Source organism: Phasianus colchicus, chromosome 7 (genome assembly GCF_987193195.1).
Source record: "Phasianus colchicus chromosome 7, bPhaCol1.hap1.1, whole genome shotgun sequence".
Classification (NCBI taxonomy): domain Eukaryota; kingdom Metazoa; phylum Chordata; class Aves; order Galliformes; family Phasianidae; genus Phasianus; species Phasianus colchicus.
This window is the reverse complement of record NC_143442.1, coordinates 26,428,676-26,446,474: the sequence shown is the minus strand read 5'-3', so window position 1 is coordinate 26,446,474 and position 17,799 is coordinate 26,428,676. Positions and strand designations below refer to the sequence as shown.

General features: G+C 52.7%; 1 protein-coding gene across 5 annotated transcripts in view; it reads right to left on the bottom strand.

Annotated features, from left to right (window-relative positions):
- SATB2 (SATB homeobox 2) overlaps positions 1 to 17,799 on the bottom strand; it is a 211,723-nt gene that overhangs the window by 122,359 nt on the left and 71,565 nt on the right. For 2 of the 5 annotated variants that reach the window (XM_090144256.1, XM_090144257.1), the window contains exon 3: positions 1,972 to 2,050. In XM_090144256.1, coding sequence (XP_090000382.1) covers positions 1,972 to 2,050 — 79 coding nt within the window. Of the gene's footprint in view, positions 1 to 450; positions 575 to 1,893; positions 1,914 to 1,971; positions 2,051 to 6,377; positions 6,700 to 17,799 lie in introns of those variants that run through there. The other 3 variants (XM_031601176.2, XM_090144259.1, XM_090144258.1) reach the window with 3 other exon arrangements.

The following is a 17,799-nucleotide window of genomic DNA, read 5'->3' as shown; positions in this document are numbered from 1 at the left end:
GAGAGGCGGATCCGCTCCCGCGTTGGGAGCGGCGAGCGCCGAGGGCGGGAGGCGCGCGGCGCCCCGCAGAGCCGCTCCCGAGCGGCGCGGGAAGCGGCGACCCCGCGGCGTCGCTTTCAATCTCTCCCTCCTCTGCCGGCGACGGCAGCGGCGGGAGGGACTCGCCGCGAAGAGCGGAGGAGCGATTATCGGCGGCGTTGAATCATCGAGGCGAAGCGAGTCCCGCTCGGGGCCGTCCTCGCGTTCGGATTTGGTGCGTGTGCGCGCGTGTGCGTGTGCCTGCCCGTGTGTGTGCGCGGCGCGGCCGTCCCAGGGCTGTGCATCCCAAACACCGCCACCCCGCCTCGCCCCCACAGCCCTCCCCCTGCCCGCCCCCCCGCAAAAACCGCGCCGCGGGGCTCGCTCGGGCCCGGGCGGCGGCGCGGCCGCCGGTGGGAGGCAGAGACCCACCTGGCGGGGAGCGGAGCGCCTGGGCATGGAGCGGCGCGTGCGGGGACAGAGAACGGAGCGAAGCCGGACGGGGGGAAGGAGGGAGCGGGGAAAGGGCAGAGCGGCGGGATGGGGTGCCGGGAGGCGAGCGGGGCAGGAGGGCGCGGGGACGGGGCAGCGGGCGGGGGGAGGGCCGAGGGGCAGGGGTGGAGGAGGAGCCGGGAGAAGGAGAAGAAAGGGGAGAGAAAAAAAAAAAAAAGAGAGAGAGAGAGAGAGAAGAAATAAGCCGGAGTTGAGGAGCGGGGACCGACCGGGCAGGAACGGAGCTGCCACCGGCATCCAGCCCCTGCGCACGCTCGGTCCCACGCAGCCTCCGCCGCCCCTCTGCCAGGAGCCGGGGGCCGGCAGCGGGTGGCCCGGCCAACGTAGGGCCCCACCGGCGCCCGGCTGCAGGCGGCTACCGAGCGAGCCCTGAATAATTGATGGCGGGGCCGGGAGGAGGTGAGAGGCGGCCGGGAACGGCTGCTGCCGCCGCTGAATTATTGAACAGCGGAACCGCGGGCAGCGCAAGACGCGCGAGGATGAGCGGGCGGGGCTCCGGCGGGGCGCGGTGCGGGCCCGGTGCAAGGTGCGGCGCTGCCCGGCGAGGCCGTGCCCGCAGGCGCGCCCCGAGGGCTCGCAGCGCCCCCTGCCCGGCCCGGGGCCGCCGGAGCCCCGCGCCCCGAGCTCTCTCCGCCCGCCACCGGAGGAACGAGCCCCACGTTAAGGTGGAGCGGCGAAATCGCCGCCGGAGGGCTCGGGCGGACGGCCGGGGGAGAAAAGCGACGGACGGCTCCGGTGCCCTCTGCCTTCCGCCCTCGCCCGTCCGCCGCTCCGCTCTGCGCTTTGCGAGTGCCGCCCGCCACGCCGCCCTCCTCACCGAGCCCCCTTAAGAGCCGTGCCTTTTACGGTGGCGCCGGAGGGTCAAAACAAAAAAAAAAAAAAAAAAAGAGAGAGAGGGGGCTGCGAGGGGGTGGGGAAAAGAATCGGCACCGGTGGACCTCGCCGTGCTGCCCCGGGCTGGGCTCCGAGCGGTGGGGACGGCCCCGGTGAGCGCTCGGTCGTCCCGGCGCGGTGCAGGGAGCGATGCCAGAGAAGCGGCGGACCGCGGCAGGGTAAGAGGCACCGCTCGGCCCCGCGACTCCCACCCCAGTCCCGAAAAGCGGCTCCGTCACCGCGGCTGCAGCACTCGCGGCTGCACCCCCGGACAGGGCAGGGCAGAGCGGAGCACTGCCGCCGTGTCGCTGCCCCAAGCCGGGACGGAGCGAAGCCGCGAGAGCGGCTCTGGGCATCCCGCGGGGCCCATCCTCTCCCGTCGCGAAGCAGCCCCGTAGCTGGGAGAAGTGCCGCTTTTCCTTTTGAAAAACCCGACCTATCTCCCCCCCTCCCCCCTTTTTTTTTTTTTTTTTTTTTTTTAAATCTCACACCGCTGTGCCGCAGCGCGCGCGGGGAAGTTCCCTTTTTCCCTGGGTATCGAATAATCGCAGAATGTTCTGTTCTTACCTTTGACGTCCAACTCCGAACTCCCGCGGATCAATGGCCGCAAAGTTGGCGGAATTGGGAATTTGGGACTTCGACACTTCTGGAAAAAAAATGCCAACGGTTTAGCCAGGATCTCCCCGTCTGATTCGTTACTATTATTATATCTGATGATGTGGATGGATGGAGGGACTCAATCCAAGCCCATTAATGAGCGATTTTATAAACGCCGCCGTCGGAGGATCTCCATTCACACGGCGTCAGGGATCTCTCCCAGCAGCAGAGCCGTGCGGATCCCGGGACTTCAGCACAGCTCCGATCAGAGCACGCCGCCTCGTCAATCCATTAATGTTTTATAGCGTGTAAATATTTCATAAAGTTTTTAGGAAAACTATCGATTCTAAATTATTAAACTAGTCAGAAGGGCGTTTGAATAATGCATACGATTAAATACACTTAAATATATATGTGGCAATCGCTTTATTTGCAACGAACCCTCGGCACCTTTACACGGCCTTTGGTTTTTGCCCGCTTTGCCACGCGCTCGCAGGGCCCCGCAGTGCCGGCACGTCCGCGGTGTGTCCGTGCTGTTACACGCCGGGCGGCCCTGCGAAATGCTCCTTTAACTTTGCGGCCGGCAGCCGTAAGCGTCTGAAAACGCGGACGCGGAAGCGAAGGTTTTGTTATTGAACCGGCGAGGACCCGAACCGAGCGCTGTGTCCCGGCTTCGTTAACGTTAATTCAGAAAGATTTTAGAATACGAGGTGTTTGCTTTCTTTGATAAGTTTTCCCCAATAATAAGTTTTTCCCAATAATTTTTTTTCTTTCTGTTTAAATTACAAATGTTTTTTTTTTCCTCCTGCATATGACTTTCACGTTGCCATTATTTTCCCCGCAAAAACAAAACAAAACAAAAAACCCGAAAACTAAAAGCAAAAAAAAAAAAAAAAAGGGGGGGGGGGGGGGGCGATTATTTCCCGCCACCTCTTCCCATCCGTCCCTGATCTCGTGTCATGGTTTTATGATTTTTGGTTATTGGTGCACTTCATGATGTTACATAAAACCATGACATCTCGCTACTATAGGAAGAAATGGATTTTTGATTACTAACCGTGACCTCTTTTTCTCTTTTAATGCGAATTGAAGCACGGGAGCTTTCTGTCCTCCCGCACCGCGCCGTGAGCGGTGTGAGCTCCCCGAGCCCCGCGCTCCCCGTTTCGAAGTTTCCGGACCAAAAAAAAAAAAAAATCTGCACAAAGCAAACGAACAGAACCACCACCTCGGCAAGGTTTGGTTTCTATTAGCCACCGCTCCAGAAGCGGCCGGCAGTGCTGCCGCCGGGCCGGGCCGGGCCGGGTCCACGCTCGCCCCGCGGGGCTCCTCCCGACGGCCGCCCGCGCCGCCCGCAGCGGGACCGCCGAACCCTCGTCCGCGAGCGCTTTTCTCGCCTCCCGGAGTCTCCCCGTCCTCCCCGCGTCTCCCGTAGACCGCGGCGTTCGGGGACGCCGCAGACCTGAGGGCGGCTCTGCGCAGCACCATCGCGGCCGCCGCGCGCCTGGGCTCGGAGCGCCGGCCCGCGGGGCGCTACCTCGAAGCGCGGAGGTCCCGGGCCGCGGCGGCCGGCGGGAGGCGGCGGGACGACCCCGGGTAGTCTGGGCGGGGCCGGGCGGCCGTGGCCCCCGTGGGATCCCGGCTCCCCTTTCGGCAGCCGGGACTCGAGCCCCGCGCCGTTTCTCGGGGCCGGGGCCTGGCCGGGTCGTCCCGCCGTCCGCGCTCTGCTCGGCCCGGCGCCATCCCCTTCCCCTTCGCACAGCGCCATCGCGCGGGCGCCGGCGCAGCGCCGCTCGCCCTTGGCTGCCTCCCGCCCGAGGCCCCTCGTCGCGGCCGGGCAGGACGAGCAGCACCTGCTGCGGGAGCGGCCGCACCCCCCCCGGGCTGAGCCGGGCCCCGCTGCCTAGGGCCCGGTGGCGTCGCGCCGCTCCGCCTCGCCGCCGTCGAAGTTATCCCGGCTAGGCGGTGTGCGGGCCCCGAGCTCTCGCTCGGCTCCTCGGCGGCAGCCCCGCGCCGAGCCTCGCTACCAGGGCCGCGCCGCGGTTCCGCCACCGCCGGGCCGGGCCGCGGAGCCGAGGAGAAGGCTCGCTTGGATTCGGGACGGGTCCCTCGGCACCCCGCGGGGTCAGCCCCGGCTTCGGCCCTCGCCGCTGGCCTCCGCATCGCCGCTTCCCGCCTCTTCTTTCCGAGCGGAGCGGCAGCCCGCGAGCCTCGAGGCTCGGCCACGCGGCTCCCGACGCCGCTCTTTTCGCACTGCGGGTTCGCGCCGTGCCCGTCAGAAAAGAAAAACCGAACCAAAAGCGGCTTTAAGGCGCCCGAGCTGCAACTCGGTGATTTTGGAAGGGTAACGTCTCTGCAGACCGTACCCTCGTTTTCATCCTTCCCCTCGGAGACGCTAACGCTGGTAACGCGGCGAAGGGGCCGCGTACCCTTCGTCAAGGAATTCCCGCGTCAAGGAATTCTCCCGGCAGCCGCACAACGGGGGCACGGCGCGGCCCCGCCGCCGCCCCTCCCGGCTCCAGCCTCTGTCCGCGCCCGATCGCGGCTCGCCCCTCATGCACGTGGCCGTACTCGGGCCTCTCCGCCGTATGCCCGCTCGGCAACCCCCTCACCCTCGCCGGCGTGCGTGGCTCTGCAGCTTTGTACGGATTTTCCAAAATAAATCTCTTTCTGTATTTTAAACCGTCGGGAGCGGGCGGCGCGGACCCGAGCCCTGCGGCTGTTCTCGGAACGAGCGCTCCCGGCCAGAAACGAAGAGAGGGCTCCGCTGCCTCCGTTGCGAGTGCGGCGCCTTGCCCAGCCCCGGGAACGAACGAACGAACGAACCGGAGCCGCCCCGGCCCCGAACGCTACCGACCCCCGCCTGCCGCCGAGTTGCGGGCGAGCGACGGCGGCCGCTTTCCAGTACGCCGCACTGAGAGCCTGTGCCCGCGGCACGCGTCGCTGTAATTGCGACGATTTGGGTCAATTAGCGACGTGTGAGCCCTTCTGCCCGGCCGGCTCCGGCTCGAGGGACCGGAACTGCCCCGTCGGGCACCGTCGCCTAGGGAGCTCTCCCGAGTCCCGCCGCGTCCCTCACCGCGTTCTGCGTTCTCACTCCCGACTTCTACCCGTGCTAACAAGTCCGCTCCTCTCACCCAGCCCGCTCGCGTAAAACAAACGGCACGGAGCGCTCGGAACCCGCAGCTCCCTGCCCGCACCGCGAGGCACAAAGAGGTGCTGCGGGAGCCGTGCGGTGCCGCCGCCCCCAGAGCCTGCCGCTGCCAGGGCCCGGGCTGAAGGGCTGGGGCTGCGGCTTTATGGTTCTCTGTGCAAATAGCGGAGGGCTGCGGGGCTGCCCAGGGAAAGGGGGCAGCCACGGCGCGGGATTTCGAGTGAAGACAAACAACAGAGGTTTTATTGAAGTGTAAAGGCTGGGAATATCGACGAACACATCGAGGAAACGCACCCTAATACACAAGAGCAGCAAATGTCCCACGAGAGAGCTAATACCGCACAGGTGCGGCAATGTGAGACAGTTCGGTGCCTCTCGGGTCACGCCGCGAAGCGGGGTTCTGTCTGTCCCCATCCCGATTCTCGTCCGTGTCCAAAGCCCCACAACGGCCCGGCGGGCAGCGCTCAAGCACTTGAGGTTTCGCAAGCCCCGTGCTGACAGCAACAGCGCTCTGCAGAAGACTCGCATATGGGGTCCCGGGGGAGGAAAAGGCCAAACCCCGCCGCTTCGCCGCCTGCAAGCAGCCCGCGGTCTTTTCCCGCGACCTCAGGATATCGCCTTCCCTCGCGCGCAGACATTTGCGTGGAGCTCTCGGAGCCAGGGCTGGCACTCGTTCTGCGAAAGGGCACCGGCTGCGGGACCGCGCGTGGCTCCCGGAGGCCGCGGGTCCCGGCTGCCCGGCACGGCATCGCACTGCACCGCCCGCAGCCCCGCTCCTACCCGCGGGCCCCGCGCAGACGGCCTCGCTTCGGCTCCAGTACCCGACGGGCGCCGTGCCCGCGTGCGACGGGCTGCTCCCTGCCGTCCCCCGAACCGGCCGGCACTGTCAAGGAGGGGAACGGGGCAGAGACTCCGCGCGGGCCCCTTTCCCCTCCCGGAGCTCGCGTGGGGACCGTGACGAATTTCGGGTTCGGAAAGGACCGTCGCTGGAAACCACGCAGCGAAACGAGCCCAGAAGCGACGCGTTCGCGGCGGGGACGGAGCTCCGCTCGCTGCCCCACGGCCGCCACGCTCAGCCTCGCGGCCCCGCGGGAGGCGCGGAGACCTTCCCCGGTCAGCCTCCGAGCGGCCGCGGGCACCTCCGGCCCGGGCCCCCGCACGGTGCCCGTCGCCCCGACACCTCAGCGCTCCGTCAGCGCGGCGGGGATTTGACGTTCACAATTACCTGTAAATATTCGGAGAGGTTTGTACACGAGACACTTTGTCTCGCATCCATCCCTGCGTCCGGTGCGTCTCAGCCCAGAGATACCGCACCTCTCCCGGCACCGCCGCGGCGGCTGCAAGAGGAGCGCTCCGCTCCCGGCCCTCCCCGGCGCGGGGGAAACGAACGCCGCGGCTCCGTCCCGCGCTCCGTCCCCTAAAGCGCGACAACAAAAACTTCATTGAAAACCCTACCGTTAAGGAGACATTGCGAATGAGTGACGGAACGGGAGGCGCCCGTTACCGAATCACCCTTCGGACAAAACAAAGCAGCTCACACACGGCTAGACGAGGTCCTCGATTCGCCGGCATATTTGCAACCGCAGTTAGAAACAATAATAATAAAATAAAATCACGAGATTCGAGCCGGTCACTACTGACTATCTCAGATTTCACGGTCGCTCTCTAGCTTTTTGGTTGAGCTCTCCCTTCCCTACCCCTCGCATCATAAAAGTGAGCAGCTTGGAGTTACCTGTCTGCTTCTCTGAGCCTCTTTCAAGTACAGAAGGTAACAGTCACCTCACCTATTAGCTCGTGAAAGTAATAAAGAGGTGGTAACTCGGAGCTACTACATTTTGAGGATTGTGTCACATGCTGGAGCACAAATAAGGGTATTATAGCCCTAGCGATTACTGGATCCGTTCCTCTGTGCAACAACCTCAACCTGTGGCGCCGCCAGCTTTCTGCGGGCATTGACTTCGTCCCTTGGAGCAGCCCCGCACCTCTCGCCCCGCACCGCGCTCGGCGCTCAGGCTCCGCCAGTGCCCAGAACGGGCGCCCACCCAGCCCCGCGCTCTGTCGGGTGATGGCGGGCGGTTCACTCTCCCCTCGCCCACCAGGAAGGGATTTGCCCAACTTCGGCCAAGCGTTTGCCAGCCCCGCTCTTTTTCTAACGTGCTCCCTGGAAGGGCTGCCCAGAAGTGCGGCCACGCATTGTGGCTCCGGCGGCTTTGCAGGGGAATGCCTCCCTGCGACTCAGGGAGGGTGTGGAGCGCCCACCTCGAGGGTTTGCTCAGAGCGGCCCGGTCCTCCCACTCTGGCCGCGAGAAGGCCCCGTGCCAGGCCTCGCTGAGCCCGCAGCGGTGCGAAGGGCAGCGATGCCGCCATGGGCTGCGCACGGCCCCGCCAGAGAGATGCGATGGGCGTGAGAGGACGCGGAGCTGCCTCAGGCACCGGGAGGGTGGGGAAGCCCCCGCCGCGGCAGTCGTGCTTCGGATGCAGGGATGAGGCAGAGTGGCTCTGCTCCCTCCGGCCCGGGGAGAACGGACGGCAGCAGAGGCCTCGAAGGTGCCTGCGGCCCGTGGTGCCGGAGGAGGGCGGGGCACAGGTACCGCGGGGAACGGGGCCCGGAGGCAGCCCCCCGTACGCAGGCACAGCCGCAGGACTGGGCACGGGCGGGAGCGGAACCTTCCCAGCACCGTCCATGTCCGGCCACCAGCTGTGGGGCAAAGGCCGGGCGGCGAGGCGGCCCGCCCCGTCTCCCTCTTGCCCGATGCACGTAAGGACGGCCGAGCAGAAACACCGGACCAGCGGCCCGTGCCAAATGCCCAGGCCTTCCCGCTCTCCCATCCGGGCCCCCGGCGGCAGGACACCCCCCGGCCGCCTCCCTTCGCCCGCACCGAGCGCTGCCGCAGGCTCGCAGCGAGGCGGAGGCGAGGCGCGCTCGCCGCACATCCCGCCGGTCCCGCTTCCGCTCCCGGACCCGCCGCCCGGGAACCCCCAGCACACGTGCGTCGACCACAGGCGAGCGGACGTTGCCGAAAGGCCGCCCGCCGCCGGCCCTCCTGCCTGCCCCCACCCGAGCCCATCCCTGCCAAGACGGGACGCGCCGCGGGGCAGGACGGCAGCGGGTGGCGAGGAAGAGAACCGAGGGCATCGCGTTCTCGGTTTCCACCTTGATTACAGGCCCTGCTTTATGGGCATCGAGAAGAGGCGGCTGCCACCGGCCTGGCCTGGCGCGGGAATCTCGGCTCGGGAACGAAAAGCACAGGAAGCCCGGGGTCTATTTTTTTTTCCGTATACTTTTGATGAGGACAATTAAGTAACCCGCACAAAGCGGCGGCCCCTCCCTTTTAACTGTTTCCTCATTTCTGCCACGACAGTTTACCATTGCGGCTAAAACGAGTTTCCCGATCCTTTCCCAAAAATGAGAAACAACAGCTAATAAAGTAGCAAAACGTGCGGTAGGCTGCTGGGAAACTAGGCATGGAAAGTGGCCGTGCGACTGCCAGGCTGCAGTTCTCTTTCGTTTATATATGCAGAACGGGGCCCGAGCCCGAGCCCAGGCTGCCGCCAAGCGCGCAGCCCCGAGCTGGCAGCGCAGTGATTCCCCCTTGGGGGCAGCAGCATCCCCGCAGTTCCCCCCCTTCCCCGCCCCCCGCTCCCCACCTCATTTTGCATAGGGGCGGATTGCCCAGCAAGGCAACGCGCTGAGGTCCGGGCTGTGCCTTCCCAGAGCCGCCTGCCGCAATACAATGGAACGCGGTGAATTTTTTTCGGTGATATACGTTGCAACCAAGGAAAGCTATAGAAGCGCCTAAGAATTAACACTTTTCATTTTGAGATTTCTACAAATGTCTGCAAATAGTGCCTATGACTGATTTTGCTGCGTTCCAGTTTCCTATAAATCAAGTTATGCACAGCTGCAATCTAGTCCCTGCTCCCTCCAAAAGCTTTCAGCAGCCAGTTAAGCCACGTGTAGAAGAGACCTGGGAGACCCGAGGTGTGGGCGATCTGTAACTCCCAGAGGGAGATGGGGAGAGGAGAGCACTCTGCCAGTCCTCCCTGGTGTGACCCTCCTGAAGACAAAGCCAGCTTATCGGACTATAGAGGATCAACGGAGCAAAGCCTACATCAACGCTCCACCTGCAGAAAAGAAACTCACAGCTCAGCCAGCCACCAGACGGAACACATGCAGCTCTACCTGCTGTGCACAGACATGAGATAGAGGAGCTGGTTATTTGTGACTGCGGAGGATATCCTATAAGATAAACGTGGATACAATGTTATGCAGAGTCTGATCTCAATGCTGCCCACTTGTATCCTCCATAATTCATTTCCCAATATAAGTTTAATTGGATGATTTGTTATTTTTGTTTTCCTGCCTTAAACAACAGCTAGTAAAGACGCTATCAAGCAGTTTGCTCCCTTTCCTTTCTGTAGTTCTTTCTCGATGTGAGTGGAAGCGGGCATTGTGAGTAATTTGTCTTTGAGTCTAGGTCATGATCTTGTGGCAGCCTGAACACAGTGCTGCCTTTGAAGCCAAGGCCATCCTAGCACAGGGACAGCTAAGGGATCGTTTGTAACACAATCTGGAATGGTTTTGAATGGGAAACCATTGTAAGAGCTGATCTTATTATCCTGATAAGCCTTTTTTAATGGTTAAAAAAAAACATATTTGTACTGCTCTTTCTATATGCTCATGAGATCTCTCATTCAGAGGTAGCGCTGATGTTTCCTAAAAGTTCTTGGGTAATGGCTGCTTTGATGCAGTTTCTATTGTACTCACTATCCCAGAAAAGTGAAGTTATTGGAAGATACATTTGGTTTTACTTACTGCTTTGTAAAAGGTTTTGTGCTTCGTTTTTTAAACAATTAAAAATAGCTCGCCCTTTAAAAAGTTGTCTTTTTTAAAGCACAAGAATGAGCATAAGCAGGGGAAACAACCTTTGAAGGAAAAATGACTTTGGACAAGTTTGCAATTTCAAATGTAGCCTTTGTTTATACTTGACTGACAAAATGCCTCTCAAACATTCTTTGCAAGGTGATTACATTAGGCAGGGACTATTTTAGCAATTCCACATCTTCTAGCACTGTTGTATACAGAGATCTGTCCACCCACTTCCCTCACTACAGTTGCAGCTCCTTGAGCCTTTACTTGGCTATCTTTCATCACTTCTACAGTCATGCAAACTTCTCCTGCAAAAAAAGTCAACTTTTTTCTGCATCACCAAGTCTTTTTCAAAACTTCTGGTGGGCTGCAGAATCGCTTTTGGTTTGCTGATAACCTTTTGGAAGGTTTGTTGTAGTATTTTGCTTAGAGCTACATGTTTTCCTGGTTTAACACAATTTTCAAGACAATAAAAAGCAATTCCCATTTCAAACCACCATAACAAATTGAAAATTTGAATGTTTCACCTCTTATGAGGGAAAATAATTTGCACTGTAAAACCTTTCTGAATTAAATATCATTCCTTCTCCATTCTATTTTTCCTGTCATTTATTTTTCCTGACAAAGACCACACAGCCCCTCCTGCAAAGACAGTGTGCAGATACGACAGTGGCACATTTAGTTCTTCCTATCACCAACTCAGGTGTCAAAAGCTTCAACAGCCACTCGCGTTCTGTGCTGCCAGGAGAGATCACACTGGTTTTGTTTTCCTCATAGTCTCATAGCACCACATTTGGACGTTTCTGCTACATTTGCTCACCTCTACTGCAATCAAATCTGCAGTTATTACCACAGTTGGGAAGTTTTAAAAACCTTTGTTTCTAATATTTAAAAAAATACACTCACCAGGGCACATTTTGTGCCAAGTAACGCTTGAGGTTCACCAATAGTAAGTGTGTAGCAGTTTTAAGAATGTTCCTGGCTTCCAGAGCATAAAGGCCTGTGCCACCAAGGGTTCAGATCTATTCTTGACATGGTGTTGGCCCAAGCCAACTGGTGCTCCCCAGAACAGCCCTTGGGAATGTCTCAAGAGTTAGCCTGGGCCTCACTTCAACCCCAGAAAGCGATTCATGTGAGGCTACCTTGTTTGGTATGCGACATGCTGCAACAAAATAGACTGCTGCAAGCAAGTTAGCCTCAGTAACAGCACCCTTCGGACAGACCAGTACAAGGTGTTGCTTCTGTCAGCTCTATGTGAGTAAGATGGAGCAGCGTGAGTTGAACATCAGCTTAGGCTGTTGAACTCCAGGTTCCTGCACACTGCTGCAAAAATGTACAGTACAGTGTAAGAGATATAAGTCATCTGAATATGGAGAAAAACAGCCACTCGATGTTGCTGTGACGTGCCTCTGTTCAGCTGTACAAAAGCAAATGAAATCAGAATGTTGTTCTGTGTTGTGCTCTTAATATTTAATTCTCCATGTAATTATGACATCTGTCCCGTCCTGTGAACAGTGGCGTGGCAATCTACAGTGTAACCTTTTAGCAACAACATATCCACCAACAAATCTACTTCTTTAGTGGTTTTGGGCTGGGTTAGAATACAGGCAGAGCCCACAAATTTGTCTTCAAACAGAAAAGAGAAAGGCTTCCTTGGTCATCAATCTTAGTCATTGCTCTCACCATTCAAACAATCATGTCAACCAAATAGTCAGATGATTTTTATAATCAGATCCATTCTAAGATTAGCTCACTTAGGAAAAAAAAATGACAAAATGACAAACAAGCAAAAAATTATTATTTCCTCTGAATACCATTCTAATTCTCATTCTTCTAGGAGTAAATTCCTAATCTAATTCAAAACAACAAGAATTGTTTGTTGTTTTTTTTTTTTTTTTTTTTTTGTCATCTACAGCATCAGGATTTCATCTAAAGTACTTAGTCACAGCCTCTCCAATTGTAGAAAAGACACAGTTCCATCAAAATACATTGAATAATACCTAGGATTTCGAGCAACATGTTTCACTACCGCTTCCCCAGTGAGTATAAGCAAAGATAAGTTCCTCATGAAGTTAAATCAGTTACAACACTGAGCAGAACTTTGTTTAAAAAACAAAAAAAAACAAATGCACAAAATTCCCAAACCGTAAGTATTGTAATTATTAAGTATTCAGATTTGGAAATACACTCATTATCTGCTTTTGACCCTTTTGCTTTTTCAGGCAGATCAGAGAGAAGGCAGGCTTTTGTCTGTGCCTTACCTTCTTTATCTTTTTAGTGGTGAAACCCAGTTAGTGCTTGAATGGAGAATAGAAAGGTAAATAAAGCTTCAGTGGAAGGGGAAGTGCACGGCTGGTATCGCAGTGAAGCACAGCATATCAGAAACAAAGTTTTACATGGTGTCTGAGCAGAGATACAGGCACAGCTTCCTGATGGCACTTCCAGTGTCCCAGAGCAAAGGCTGGCATGAGAGATGTGTGTCTTTTCAAGGTGGAGTGCAAGTGCTGGAGGAACTTTGCTAAGGGTTATCATTACATTCAGTGAACCTAAATTAGTAACTGACAGCCTAGATTTTTTTGTTTTATTGTCTGTTGGAAGTTGCTAGGGGAAGAGGAGGGTGGTAATAGGAGGCGTAACAGATTAAAATTCAGATACTTAAAGCAATGCAGATTTTCAGTAAAGAAAAAGGATTTGCTAAGGACTAGGAGCAATACGGAAGACATTTTTTCTTCCAAGGCTATAAAAGCAGAGAAAATACATTTGGCACATACAAATCTGAAGCTGTTCCTCCACTCCCAGAACAAAGCTACTAAGGATAGCAAGCTTACACCAGCTGAAATCCAGCCCTAAGTCATCAAGAATGACCCAGACTCTGCAATGTTGTGAAGTGCTGCATCTACCCTGCATAAGAGCCAGTGTAATCTGGGAAAAGCTTTGCCGGATGTGGGTTTCAGCTTAGTAGAGTTGAAGCTACATAACAAATAACAGAAACTGTCCTCTGGGATGTAGCATTGCCATCTTACAACTTCCGCATGAGCAGTTACTTCTATTAATGCTGATGGAGCTCCTGTCTGACAGCACACAGCCTGGCCCGGGCTACACTTCTGGTTTTACTCCAGTTCTGTCTATAAAGAGATCTCTTAGGTGGAGTTTTCAGAAATGATATTGACACAGAAGCACAAGTCTGATTCATCTTCTACTGGATTCAGTCTTTGAAGTCACCAAAGCACAAGCAAGAAGCTCTCCTTCACAAGTCACCTCCTATTTCCTACATCTGGAAAAGGAAACCAATCTGACGCATTAGGCAATCTTAAATTGTTAAGGGTAAGTTTGCTGACAGTTGCAAGGGGCTTTTTGGTTGTTTGTTTTTAAAATGTTGAACTCGCCAAGCGCAGTTCTTGCTATTTCCCCAAGCAAGGGGGAGCCAAGTGCCTGCAGAACCATGGCATTGCTGTCCCACATGAAGACAGGCTCAAGAAAGACAGCAAGGACCCTGTCTCGCTGCTCTCCAGCTTCTCACCCTCTGCATGCACTGAGCTTCACTTTGTGTGAGGCGGAAGCGAGATGAGAGCTGAACGACTGCCCAAGGCTATGCAGCTGGTCACTGGCAGGTTCCCCAGTCATTCCTGATTCCTCGTGCTGAGCATTCTTCCAGACCAGGCTGCGTCCCAAACTGGGAAAACATTTCCAAAATGCAAAGCAGAATCCAGATTCTCAGATTTTCATTTGGTTTTGGATGATCTACAAACTTTCCATATTTAGAATCAATTTGAACTGTCTGTTGGGACACAAATGTTTGGATTACATATTTTGTCAGTCTCTTTTAATAGTAACATCTAGACATTCCCTAGGAAAAATAGTATATGCTTATTATCTTTTCTTTCACACATTTTAAATATTTTAAAACTTCATTTGGCTCATCACCTGGTCTGGATCAATAGCCAACCTAGTGTAGGAAAGAAGCTAAAGAGACAGGACTGAATTTTACGTATATAAAAAATCAACGGCAAAATTCCCATTTCTGCACTTGCATCCAGAGCAGATTTCTGTACCGTTGCACAAGTAACAAAGCTGAAAGGTGCTAACTTCTTGATATTCAATCACCATTTTAAGGACCAATATACTTTAATTTTAAGTTTCTCCACAATAAATACCCCAAATTCTTTCCCTTTTGCTGTAGAGAACGCTCAAACATTGAATATGACTCCAGATGATTCCCTTCTTATCTATTCTGTTTTTTAAGAACTCTGAGATTGTGCAGCCTAACAAATTAAAACAATCTTGTTAAAGTCAACCAGAACTTGGAATAATACTTAAAAACAAACAAGAAAACAGAAGTTTTCTTTCCATCTTTCCACCTTCCATTGTTCTTTGGGTTACTCCACCAGGCCTCCTTAGCTCAGATTACACTTTTATTCTATCTCCAAAAACTACTTTTGCTGTTACTGAATCAAAGGAGTTAATAAACTCTCATCAGCAAAACCCAGGCCCTTGTGCATTGAAAAATCCATCGCTAGTACCAAGATGTAAGGGGAGATGTTAGGCAAACTTTGCCAGGTAGGCATACCTACTGATGCATTCCTTTCTACAGGCCACAAATTCTATGAACACCACTCAAAGACTATCAATGCAACAAAAGTGAATTATCATAGAATCTTAGAACCATAGAACATCCCAAGTTGGAAGCAATGTGTCAAAAAATAGGAAGCCATAACCAGAGAAAAAACTTTCAACTTGTTTCATCGTATCTACAGAAAGATGGAAAAAGTTCAGCTGCAAATAAACTCAGAAAGCCTGGAACAGTGTATGAGCCGAGCCCAGGATCACTTGAATGACTTCATCTTGAGAATAAGACTTACAAAGGGTGACTCTTTAACAGACACACAGAGTTTTATGTCCCTGGGGTAATCAATATGGTAGTAAATGAAACCACTCACCTACAGCTCAGACTGAACTGCAATATTGAGGAACCTGCCTTGAAGAAACCATCAGTTTTCATTTTTGTGCTACTGGCCAAGCTATAAGTCTTGGACAACTCATCAGCATTTGCTGGTCACTGTCTGATGTTCACCTTCAGATGAATGCTCTTATTTTTGGTGAATTATTCTTTTGCTGCTTTAGGGTGTAGAGACATTTCATTTAAACACGTAGCTATATTTAGTTATTCAAAATGATTTTCAGGATCTTGGACTTTTTCATTTGACAGTGCATTAGGAATACATATTATTAAAAAAAAAAGGCAGTTGCATGCTGTATGGGCTTCTTGTGATTAAAAAATGTGCTCTAGTTAATTGTAATGTTTCTATTGGCTAGCATCCTTTGTAAGAAATGTATTTCTCATAACTGGTTTGGTTTTATATTATCTGTATATTTTAAGAACAAGATCCACTAAAGTAGCCTCATGTGAAACACAGAAATCTACTAATCTCAAAAAAATAAAACTGTAAGTGCATTTAATTTCTAATTTTGTATGAATCACTTGTCATATTTACATCTCATGTCCTTTTATTCTCAGCGTGTCTTTAGCAAATATTTGGATGCTAGTGGAGAACTTTTAGAATGGTCAGCCAAGAGAATTATGAAGCCATCAAAAAATAATTATTAACATTCAGCAGATGAGGTTGCTTCAAAGTACTGTCCTGACAAGCAGCACTACAAGGAACAAGCCAAAATTCACTTAGAGGATCTATTACGTTGCACGGATTTTCTATATACTATATATGTGAAATTGTAAGAAAGTAGGCTGAATCTATCACTCATTTAAAGAATTTATTGAAAAGAGAAGATATCAAGCTGCAGAGTGAAGGTCAGAAGCCATCAAGTTCCCATACCTCTCCTGCTGGAGATAGAGACTACGGGAAAATCTAAGAGACCTTTGCACTACCTGTATTTTTGCACAACGCTGCTTCCCAAACAGTAGATAAAGCATCTGGGGACAAGGATCCTTACATTCTGGCCATAAATGTTTCTTCAGAACATTTTTCAAACAACACTTCTCATTCTGATATAAAAATATTTCCAGTTAAAACATAAACAAATTAAAAAGCAAGTGATTTAAAACCAAGATCAATGGTTTCAAGAGGAAGGAAACAAATAACCAAACCTACCCTTCAGCCTCAATTGAATATATTAACTTAGCTTTGTCCAAAAATTTACTCTATTTATTAATTCACTACTGCAAAATTCTTTTTTTTAGTCTAACCTGAACAGTTACTTATTCTGGATGGATTGCTGGCTTCTCACAAAATATATTACTTCCAAGAAGAAGCAGGGGATAGTCAGAGCTGAGCTTAAACACAGTCCTTGGGCGGATGAGCAGCAGCGTAAGCAGAGCCCGAAGTGAGGCTGTCAAGGACACAAGGGGCTGTTGGTACACTCAGCCCTTGCTAATTATTCATCCAGCTTTCAATTATGGGGGGAAAATAAGCAAAATTAAAGAGGAAGCTGTGGGATGCCTTAGGCCAGGTGAGATGCAGGGTACATGTTCATATCTATATTTTGCTGGAGTTGAAAGGCACCATACTATATCCCTTTGGTCGCAGTGTTAACAACCTTAGGCAGAATTCTTTTCTCCGTACACTGGAGCTTTGTCCTGCTATGCAGAATTTGTAAATGTTAGGGAGACTGCGACAGATGTTGGTCAGTGGGGCCTGTTGCCCAATATAATACAAAAAAAAAAAAAAAAAAGAGAGAGAGAAGAGAAGAAACCCTGTGTCACTGAACACACGCAAGAATTGCCATTGCTTTCAGTGGAGCTGGGAACTTGCCTCAGGCAAAAGCAAAACTGCAGAGGTTACAATATATGCTCTTCCACTTCAGCTCCCAGTAACAAGACCTGAATGGCAGATGTATTATAATTTATTGATAGGCAGACTTGCACAAACCTTATAATTTCAAATGATAGTTGAGTGCTCTCCTAGTTGATAAGCCATGTTTGAGGAGCTTTCTTGAACTTATTTTTTCCCTGAGTTAGATGTGATGTCTGAGTATGAACTTCGAACTGTAAGACATACTCACTTCAGCTGGCAAAATCTGGCTACTGTTACAGAGCAAAGTTCATCTGAACTCATATGAATTTTTTTTTTTATTTTAATCCAAAAGATGTGATTACTGATTTCTTTATAAGGAAAAACATCTACTTCTGAAAAAAGGTGTGCAAAAGAGTACAAGAGGAATCTGTTCTGTAACGAGAGACAGGGTTACCTAAGGACTGTAGGATAACTGAAAGAAAAATCAAGTATTTCAGCAGAATCCGATGTAATTCACTGCTGAAACCACCTGTAAAACATAATTCTATATTTCTGCTTACACATTTTGTTGGCTAGCACCTGGGAACAGTTTTACCATGGGGAAGATAAGCTTTTGATCTCACTCAGCCCCAGTCAGCCTGGAAGGTGTCTCCGAATCACACAGTGTGGTCAGAGTTCCACAGCTATGCCACGCTCTCTCTCACAGCCAGGAATTTGGGCTGATGTGTGTCCATCCCAGAACAGCTGGTCATTTGTTAACTGTAATGCTACCTCTTGCTACCTTTGAAGGAATACAATGAAACCTGGCAGTTGGCTCTCGTGCTTTTATATTTTGAGGAAAACAAAAGCCAGGTCTTACAAATGCTTTGGAAAAAAAGGTATTTCTCTGTTGCAAGCAGGAACTAGGGGAACTAAGACAACTAACAGCTTTAAAGGGTAGAAGAATCCCAGCAGAAGAAATCAAGCAGAGGAGACAGGTGACTGGCATGGCTGGGCAAGGACCTGCAGCTTAAACTGAGGGGAAAGAG